We start from the raw sequence: 10,917 nt of genomic DNA on the forward strand, positions 1-10,917 counted from the left end.
GTTGTCATATAAATTAACCATACTGTGAAGTACTTGGCAAGTTAGCTGCTCATAGATGAAAATCCAAGTGTGTGACTTTTTTTCGTATCTTAGTGAGAAGAGGGGTCTCGCAGTTTGTGACTTCATGTCATGCAGGGGCCAAAGTATTTATTTATTTTTTTCTCCCTGTATTAGTAACATACTGTCTGAAAGTTGAAGTGCAATCTGCTAAATGTGTTTGTGAGACTTTCCTGGCATTTGGAGAAGAAAGTTTCCTGTCACCAATCCAGAAGCTGAAGTATAATCCCTGCAATTCCAAAAAAATTGAGATTAAAAAAGTGCCTACTTTAATTTGGAGTGCCAGCAGCTTAAGAAAATAAATCCTTGGTGCTGTTTTGAAAAGTTACGTAATTTTAGACGAATTTCCTGAGAAAATGAAGCTTTACATGATTTTGTTTTCTGTCTGCACATGTTGGTCTTTCCTGAAAAATTGAGTCTGTCATCCACAGCCAGACTTGAAACTTGAGATGACATTTTGAACATGGCTGTTTCTGAATTTTGTGACAATTTTTTGCTAATTACAGGCAAGAGACCTAGAGACAAGAGACTTGTGCTCTTGCTGAGGAGAAGAGAGGCAGAACTGGTGTATGCTGTCAGTAATCAACTAGTCAGTTTGCACTGGTCAGGCTTAGTGTCTCCTGCTGAGTAGGAATATTATAGAAGCCACGGAGAGTAGAGGGGAATGTTGTAGTAATGATTCAGCTTAAAGGAAGGAAGATACATTTCCATAAAGAAGGTGAAGTTTCCTTAGTTTTAGTGTCCACAGAAAGAGGTGTTAAAGTTTTCTGAACTGAATGGAGTTGCAAAAAGAGGTCACTTCTTTATCTGTGCACTTTGAAACCTTTACTGTTAACCAGTAGGTACAATAGTTAGTAGAAACCATGCTGGTTCTTTTTGTTGTATTCTGTCTTTAGACGAAGAAATTCAAATTAAGGTACTTGAATATAATAATTAAAAAAAAAAAAAAAAAGCTTTCCTATAGCTACAATTTAATAATGCTCTGTAGAGGGTGGAGTTTATTAAGCAAAAATATTCCAGGTTATTTGTAAAGATAGGGATAAACCGTGTTGTAAAAACACAGTTGACACTTCAGAGCTCTGATTGTCTGCAGGGTAGGGCTGTGTTAGCAGGTGACAGGTTGCAGGATAAATTTTTACATCATCTTCTGGGGCCTGTTGGTATTTTAATCCCATTTAATTCCACTGCAGATTTGTGTTTAAAAGAAAATATTCCCTCTCCCTTTTCTCTCTCGTGTATATGTGCACACAGGCAGGTATGTATACACTTCTTTCTTTAAGTATTTAGCAGCCAGTGGAAGTTTGAGAAGCTGCCCATGTGAGTATTTTGGAAGTTGTATTTTTTTTAAATAGACCAATTTCTGTTTCACAGTGCCTGAAAATGACAACAAAGCGGAATTTGTTCGTTCGGCTGGTGCCATGCCGTTGTCTTCGTGGAGAGGAGGAAACAGTCACTACACTTGATTATTCTCACTGCAGCCTGGAACAGGTGCCTAAGGAGATTTTTACTTTTGAAAAGACCTTGGAAGAACTCTATTTGGATGCTAATCAGATTGAAGAGCTTCCAAAGGTATGTCGGGGTGGCTTTCCTTTTAGGTACATTTATTAACTGTTTCTTCATCAGCGTTATAGAAGCTGATAGTTATCTAGCTTCCCACTTAAGCTTTTGGGCTGCAGTTTGCCAAATATTTTGAAGTAAATATTGGTCCTAGAAGAAGCAGCCCTGGTAGAAGGAATGTTTTATGCATTCCAGCTTGACCAGTTTCCTGCATGAATTAGGATGAAACTGCTTAAGCAACTGATCAAGCCCAAAAGACGTACACAGAAAAGGCTGGCTAATTTAGTTCTGTGGCTGTCTGCTCAAACTGACTAATTTTATTAAAATTGCAGCATTATTGTGAATCTCTGATAACATATGACGATTAGAAGAAGCAAGATTTACAGCTCATTCCTATCTGTGTGCTAAGAAAAGATAGCTACAACCCAAAGTATCTATTCACTTAAAGTCCTGCTTTTTCCATCAGTACATGGCTGAAGAGACTTTCTGAAGTATCTCAGTTTACTTAGGTTCAAAAACTAGAGAGCTGGAATGCTACTTTGATTGCATCTTCATTGTAGGAATTAATATTTGTGGTTCTGAAATTTGAAGACAAGCTGCATGCTTACTTAGTAAGATACTAGAGAAAAAAAATAACAAATTTGCCAGTGAGACTTGTGAGAAGCACCAAGTGATCATTGCAATAGACTTTTTTCCGTTGCTAGGTCCTGTCTTGGTGAAATGAAAAATGAAAGTACTTAAATATGCAAATAGTACTTAAATACTTAGTATGCAAAATTGTTTTGGGACAATTGTGTGCAAATCTTCACTTTCACACAGGACAACTGTATATTTTTTGAAAGTTTGCTATAATCACTTCAAGTTTTGCTGGTTTGTTTTTTTTTTTGAAAGATAAATGAAACAAGGAAATAAAACAATTTCAGGATAGTAACTTGACAGTTATCAAAAGCCTTGGATTCCAGTAAAACTGACTTAGAAAATGCACCCCTAAATGCTTCTGAGAAGCCATCAATGAAAATCTGGAAATTGAATGGAACTATGAGCATATAAGTTAAAACTAGACATTTTGTCAAAATCTGTTACAGTTTAGAACTTCTGCTATTTTATTCCTGTCTGTTCCCAAGCAGGTGTTTCTTTACTCTGGGGTTAGTCACTTTATGTTTTAACAGCTTGCTTTTAAAGACTTTGTATCGACTTTTGAGTTTTTTTCTGATTATTTCAGAACTTCATTCCTGTCTCTCATTTTTTACTGGAAAATAATAAAAATAAATGCTTAAAAATGAGAATAAAATACCTTTCTTGGCCAAAAAAGAAAAAAAATGAAATTTTCTGAACTCTTGGATTAAATTCCTATTTCCCAAATCATAAGAACTAAGCAAACATCTTCCTTCGAAATTCATAAGTAGCTAAAAAAATTCTTCTACTAATATTGAAAAAGGAATAGAGGCTGTACTGTAGCAATCAAATGGATGTATATTGGTGTTTTTGACCAGAAAAAGTGGCTTCTCTGCTTGGGTTTTGATTTATGTTATATGCTATTTGATTTCATTAGTCAGTTCTTATATGAAATCCACTTCTGCTACATGAATAATCTGAGAGGTGAGCAGTCTGCCTACCCGTTGCTCTTGGTTTAGCCCAACCTTAAACTGTCCATGTGATTAGACAGACTGCTTGAACATTTATTTTTTTCTTTTTTCCTTTTCTTTGCTGAACTGCAGGGACCTGTAGTAGCCTACATTTGCCTCATGTCAATTTGTTTATACATTATAATAAGTCTTATGTTTAAGAAATAAACTTTTTTTTTTAGACTTATTTTTTAGTACCTTTTCAATTTTCAAGAAACATGAAACACCCACATGTAAATTGAAACACTGTACAAGAAAAAAAGAGAGATTAGGGAGTAGTGAAGACATAATAGAAGTGTTTTTAAAATAATTTGACAGAAATTGTAATCTTAAAACTATCCACAGAAGATTTTTAAGGGAAGGTCTGTGATGTTTGAAGTTATTCTAGCTGATTTGGAGACAGAGTTTTGAACTATGTATGCCTTTTCCCTAACATAACCTTTTATTTATTCTTTTAATTGTGAGAAAAGCTTCTAATTAAGCCATCTCAGACAAAGGGTATAATACTTAACTAGGCCATCTGTAGCTTTCTGAAGCCTGGCTAAGACATTCCAACTCTTCCCTTTCCTTGTTGCCCCTGATAGGTTGTTCTTATCTCTGATTTGCAATCTGTGCTGCCCTGTGTATGCGACAACGAAACTGGTTTGGGTCTGTCTTGTTAAACTGATCTCTGAAAATGACTGTCAGTGTGTGAGTCTTTTTGATTTATTTCATTTAATTAGCTGCAGTCTTTTCAGAACTTAAGCATACTTAAAAAATTGGTTCTTACAGTAGAGCTTCTTAATTTAGTTGATTAGCCAAGGAGGCAGCATAAGCAAAATGCAGGGAAGAGAAAGGTGGTGGTAGAAAAGGACTTTGCTTTACACAAAGTGCTGGTGTGGAGTCTCAGTTTTGAAAGTGTGCTAAATCACATCTGAAAAGGCACCCCTGTTTACCTTGAGTGCCACAGAGTGCATTTAAGTTGGAAAGCTTAAACTGTAGCAGTTTTAGTTTTCCATGTCACTTTGCTGTTCACTGTTCAGAAGAAATAGGAATTCTGCAGTGAAGTAACCCTTAATTAACAGTATTGAGATCTACTTAATCACTGAATATGCAAACATTAAAAAAGAACAAGAACAAAAGGAAGAATTACAAAGTCATCACAATACAAAACTCTCCTCCTGCCCATTTTCCTTTAGTGAACTTGATATTCCTTGTACTGCATTTGATTTCACCTGATTAATTGGGGAAATTTCCAGTTATTGTAAGACTTCAGCTTATTTTTTTCAGGGGTAAGTTTTAAATAGATATTCTTGCTTGAAGTACAGAAATACAAAAATGGCTTCAAAGCATATGAGCTCATCAGAGCTTTCCTTCCCATATAATAACCCAAGTAACTTGTAACTCTACAAAGCCTTAATGATATCAATTAATTCTAACAGGTGCATATTTTTAAGGAGTTGGAAATGTCAGTAGGGAATTTAAAGCTAATTCCCTGAACTGTCCAACGTGCTAATTTATATCTGCTTTTGTTCTGGGGTGGTATATGCAACTGTTATGTGAATGGGCCTTGCTTGAAATAATGAATGGTCTGTGGTTGAAATAATGGCCTCATAACTGAGAGGTGCAAGAAATTTTGGTTGAAATAAGCCCATTGCTATGATGTTGGTTTGGATTCTTTTTTTTTTTAGTCATAGTACATGTCCTGTGTTTGCAGGTATGTTTGAATGGTCTTATCCAGCATTTTCAGGAAAGGAATATTCATCGTTACCAATTCAGATTAACCTTTTCAATCAATTTTTTACATTTATTTTGTACTACCTGTAATCTTCCTACATGTAATTTCAGGATTTTTCTTCTGTTAAGTAATATTACTTGACCTGTTTTTTTGGGTAAGAATCTGAAAATACCTTGCATATAGGAAGCGATCTGTCTCTGAGCTAATATTTGATTCAAATTGTGACACATATATACAGACGAGATGATAGCTTTCTATATCCTTACATCAAACTTCTACTAGTTTTCATTGTAATTTTGTTGGATTTTTGTGTGCTTGAGCCAGGAAGCATGGAAGGGAAACTTTTAAACACAATCTATACCTACTCAATTCTGTGTTCCAGAACTACTTTACGTTTAAAAAAAACGTGTCTATACATTTTTTTCTTTACTGAAGAAACTGAAATTGCCTATGTGGTATCTACATGGCATGTCTATTATGGAAAATGTTTTGCCAGTACCATGTGTAACTGCAGGTCACAATTTCTGACATACTGGAAGGAATTTGATGGAAGTGTTTAATGTAGCTGCTGGCTTGTGACTCTTGGCAGGTTTTTACTTGCCTAAGCATTGTAAACTTGGTAAATTTTTAATGAAACTAATTAAATCAAGGTTTTGTAGTAAAAAACTCTAAATAGTCTGGCCTTCAAGCTGTGAGGTCAGAAGTTTAAAGGGATTAAAAACAAAAGCTACATAGAGGAAACCAAGAGAAAGTCACATTCACTTTTTTCTTTGTTTCAATAGCAACTTTTTAACTGTCAGTCTCTGCACAAGCTGAGTTTGCCAGACAATGATCTAACCACATTGCCAGCATCCATTGCAAATCTCATTAATCTCAGGGAACTGGATGTCAGCAAGAATGGTAAGTCACTTTGCTTACTATATTGGGGCGATTAATAGTCAAATCACCATTGGCTGTACAAAAACACTAACGAAAGTATAATTTCTAGAAGCTACACAGCTAGTAAATTTTAAAATTACTGCTTTAAATCACTACTTAATGTGAAAGATCCTCTTTTGTGGTCTAGTTGTGATATTTAATGGTATCTCTGGTTTGTACTTTCAGATTCATTACTGAAAACTGATTTTGCAAAGTATGTTCTCTCAAAATGCACATACTCAGAGTTACTGTGCCTCTTTTAGTGACTTTCCTCATGTTTCGCTATACTGAAGTTTGTACAAGAATTTGTTTTGCTGAATTCTATTGTATTTTGTTTCATATGAAAATTGTTTTCAGTTTATTTTAATGAGCTGTCTGAAAATTGTAATAGAACTTGGCTGCTTTTCTGTCATGCTCTGGGGGTGGTAACCTCTGTTGCATGGGGAAAAGTGTTTGGACAATGACTAGTTCACTTGTCTGAGTTGTTAGCAATTGTCATTCTGTGTGAGCCAGCCTTTTATAAATGAAGATGTTTTGTCAGCCAAGCATTGTATACATAGGGTCTTAATAATGGTGCTGCTTTGGCAAGCTGGCAGATGTGTACAACTCTGAGGAAACAGAAGTAGCTTATATTGTCGTCAAACTTAGTTGTGTCTCTCTCTTATTTGAGAGAGAAAAAATTAATCACTCTAATTAATGAGGGTATAATAGACTTGTCTTACTAATTCAAAGTGAAGAGGACCTCCCCCTGAAAATCATATTTGCAAATAAGAATTAAGTAAATATGCCAAAGATTTTTATAATATTAAATTAAGTATTTTATTCCAACAGTGGGCTAACTATGATTATGACTCCATAGTTAATTAAGTTCAGCTTTTTAAGAAAGTGTTTCAGTTGTTGAGGTGTTGGCATTCTTCTTGATTGTCCATTGAAGCCAATCTGTACTTCAACTATTACTTTATTATTTCAGCCTAATGAACGCAGCATTTAGTGTGATAAAGTGACCTGATTGTCACTGTTCTGTTCCTGGTACACGTGGATTAATAGTCTTTCTTAAAGAACACTGGCTGCTCATAGTGACACACAACAGAGAAAGAATCTTTTTGTCCTTGATTGAACTGTTGAAAGGATTAAGTGTTTCCAACACAAGTTGTCAATGCAGAAGGCTTAAAAGTAGCAAAAGGGTATTTCAGTTCTAGTGCTAGTGAATTCCTTGGCTTGTGCACATAAATAGGCATCTGGTCAGTTACCAGCTAGAGGGTTACTTGTCCATCCAAAATGGTGTAACCTTTAGCTAAGCCTTCAGAGAGCTGCTGAAAGAGCACTTGTTCCTCTGAGGCATATAAAGAATTTAAAGAGGCAATAGCTGAACGATATGCTGAGTAAACTGTGAAGCTCTGTTTTCTAGGGCTTGTTTTATTTTCAACACTTTTCAGATAAACAACAGAACACAAGCTTGTTTAAACTACTGTCATGTGCCTCTTCTCAATCTTATCACAGTTTGGATAGCTTCACTGCCTCGTATTGTACATCAAAAATAGTTTTGAGGTCACATGCTTGTTTACTTGGGACATCTTGTCTCCCACTATTCCTGAGAGCACTGTACAATTAAAAAAACAACAACAAATCAGAGTCCCTGTTTGTCCCTATTGGTTGAGGTAAGAAATAGTGCTGTTTATTCTGTAATAAATTTGGTAATTTTTGATACTTCAGTTTGTTGGCTTAAATGCCTTTCCTTTTCTGTTTCCCTATGTACTATTGCAACCACAGAACATTTTTCTCTTGACAACTGCAAGCCTATTCCTTTGTGTCTGCTTTTCTCTTGGTAAGAATTTACTGCTCAGTTTCCCACTGTCCTTGATTGTTCGGATGTCTGTCTAAAATAGGGCCAAATAGGAGTGTTTTTACTAGTTCTCTGACTAGCAAAACTGATCCAAATCTCTGATTCTTCCATTTTTTGTTACATATTGAAAGGAGACAGTGTGGAAGCAGTGGACTTTGGAAAGCAATCCCTATACTTCCCACATCAATTTATAGGAAAAAAGAAATAAGTTACTGGAGATTAGTCACCAGTTTTAGTGCAGGATGATGAGAGATGACAGTTCTGTTTTTCAGATTTCTGCGGTTGTGGCAAGTGAAGGTGATAGTTCCTGTATTTTTCTTGGGTTATTGATATGCCCTAAGTGTTGTCTCCTGATGTGGGTGGAACTAATACGTGGAGTGCAGATGACTTTAAATCAAATATGCATTTAGTTTTAAAGGCAGTATTTTAGAAACATAGTTAGCTAGTCTTCAGTTTGCCATACTGGTGTACATACACTCCAATAGTGACCAAAAGCAGAAACCTAGGGAAGTTTTCGTAAAGTACAGAAAGCCATCAGATATGCGTGTTTCCCTCGACACTCCCAGTGTTCAGCACCTTCTGTTGTCCAGCACTTTCTGTAATTGGGCCCTCTTTAGCCAGACTGGGTAAGATTTTTTGTTTAGTAGTCTTCATCTGACTCCTTCTCTATCCAAGTACCTAGTCTTTCTGTGAAGTATATTTCAAGGCATGTGCTGAGTTACAGGGTACAAGCCTTTAATGGTTGTGTGTTGTGGAGCTTGCAGAAATGTTTGACAAGCATCTGGTTTGGAATACATTATTCATGTGTGCTGAAAAGGTCATGGCATATATGTAGCCTAAAATATCAGACTGTTGCTGTCTCTGCAGCAGGCATGGAACAGAGTTGAAACTAACTCTGCCTTTAGTCTTGGCAATAGGTGATCTGTATTGTGGTGGTAGTGAATACATCAGTTGTCCTTTTACTTTAACCTGATTCCTAAGGTTACCTTAGTATCAGAAGTAATCCACTGCTTCTTGCCAAGTACTCTTCAGCTTTGAAGCTTTTACCTGAAGCTTTGATGCCATCCTAGTCACAAAGATTAAATGATACTTGAACAAATGGTACAATAAACAAACTGCATTTCTGTTCCAGAAATTACATATTCTCCATTTTAGAAAGCATTGAGAGATGCCCTTTTCTCCCAGTCCTACTATATTACATCCTCAAGAGGAGTTGCAGCATAGAGTGTAAGACCTAAGCAGGGAAGTGTTGTATTTATGAAGCTAAAGGAAAATTTAAAGATTTAAATACTCTTTGTCTAAATTACTTTACTAACAGTCATACAGGAAAAATGATCATGGACCAAAAAACCCACAGCACCACTCTTCACCCTGAAATCTGTTCCTTTTAGGGTTTATTAACCTTTAGGGGACAATTTCCTCATGGCTCTGGGATGCCAACCTTTGCCTGCATCTAGGACAACATGAAAGACTGTCAAGGCAATATATTTACCTTTTTTGAAGAAGAGGAAAGCTTTCATGTACGGTTTATGATGGAGTATTTAAATGGACAGAAGGATTAGCTTTACAGATTATTAGAATCAAGTTATTTGGAATACTGAAGAAGATGGTGAGCTGACTGCCAGGGAAATCGGGCTTTCCTGGAAGCCTAGGAAGTGGGCTTGAAATCATAGAATCACAGAATGATGTGGTTTGAAAGGGACCTTAAAGATCATCTAGTTACAAACCCCATGCATGGGCAGGGACACCTCCTGCTAGACCAGGCTACTCAGAGCCCCATCCAACCTGGCCTCAAACAGTTTCAGGGATGAGGCATTCACGACTTCTGCAGAAAACCTGCTCCAGTGTTTCACCACCTTCATAGTGAATAATTTCTTCCTAATGTCTAACCTAAATCTCCACTCTTCCAATTTAAGGCCATTCCCCCTTGTCCTGTTGTTACCTACCCTTATAAAAAGTCCTTCCTCATCTTTTCCATAGGCCCTGTGCAGGTTTTGGAAGGCTGCTGTAAGATTTCACTTGTGCTGTGGAGTTAGTGTTGTGGTAAACACTGAGATGGTCTATTTTTCCCTGCCTTGCAGGTCGTGAAAGAAAAATACTGATTTTTTAAGTTCTGTACTGTTCAGGCCTTAGGAGGATTAAAAGGCAAGATTAGAAAATAGCTAGAAAGACCAAAATAAACATGGTGTTTTGGAAGTAATTGTATCTTCAGTAGTCTGATAGATGTCAAGGAATGGTTCTTTGTCACTGTGATTTTACACCAAATTTAAACATTTCAATTTGTCAGTCTGCATTGCAAGGAATCTTCATGGTAAAATATACTACTAAACCCAAGAAAACAGTCCCTACACCCCTGCCTCCAGGCATATCTGCCTATAAAATTATTTTAAGTAATTTTAAATAATTTTGTTAACAGATGTAAATTTAGATTAAATACATTTTTTTCTTCAGTGTTTTGAAATCATCTGTTGACTTGGCAAACTACCTTCAGTACATGCTGTGCCAGAAGTTGAGGAGTTGGAGAATGAGAATTCAGGAGAGGGTGTAGCCTTATGTTGCCCATCTGGTGTATTTAGGAATATTTTTTTTCAAGGAGTTGAGAATTATTCATAGTCAATAGGGAGACAGATCCAAGTTTTATTTTCTACAGGGAGAAGTAAGAAAGGAATGCAAAAATAGATCCTCGTAAGTTTACTATTTCTCTGCTTATAGTGGGAGGGGGATGGAGAGGGGCAGATGGCAGCAAGAGTTGTATGTCATTCATGATAGTGAAATAAAAGTAAAGGTAATTGATCTGCTGCCGACTCCTTAGTCTGTAGTTTTACTGTAATATATCATCATACAGAGGTCATAAATCATCCTAAATATAGGCAGTTAATCTGTTCAAGCATTTATAGTGTTTCTTTCTTATATAGTCTGTCTTATTAAAGATTCTGAATAGGATCTGTCTCTGCGGAACAACATTATCACTGTATGTAAGAGAGGATACAAACAGAATGGAGTTTCTGTGCAGTTAAGGTCTTGAATTCTTGTCGAATTTAAGTGTATATATCTGAAATAGGCTCAATACAAATCTCTTCCTAGACTTAGTAACACAGAAAAGGCACTGCAGAAGTAATTATGGGGTTTTTAGATGTGTATTTGCATGTAAAGGCAGAACCTTTACAAAAACGCAGTATCTGTATTTTTGTGAAAGAGTG

At 36.2% G+C, this 10,917-nt stretch overlaps 1 protein-coding gene across 6 annotated transcripts in view; it reads left to right on the forward strand.

Annotated features, from left to right (window-relative positions):
* Window positions 1–1,437: 1,437 nt before the first annotated feature.
* ERBB2IP (erbb2 interacting protein) overlaps window positions 1,438–10,917 on the forward strand; it is a 67,027-nt gene continuing 57,547 nt past the window's right edge. For all 6 annotated transcript variants that reach the window (XM_010005372.1, XM_010005371.1, XM_010005373.1 and 3 more), the window contains exons 1-2: window positions 1,438–1,626; window positions 5,739–5,856. In XM_010005372.1, the coding sequence (XP_010003674.1) occupies window positions 1,438–1,626; window positions 5,739–5,856 (307 nt within the window). The remainder of the gene's footprint in view (window positions 1,627–5,738; window positions 5,857–10,917) is intronic.

This window comes from Chaetura pelagica, unplaced genomic scaffold (assembly GCF_000747805.2).
Source record: "Chaetura pelagica isolate M959 unplaced genomic scaffold, ChaPel_1.0 scaffold37, whole genome shotgun sequence".
In the NCBI taxonomy this organism is placed as follows: domain Eukaryota; kingdom Metazoa; phylum Chordata; class Aves; order Apodiformes; family Apodidae; genus Chaetura; species Chaetura pelagica.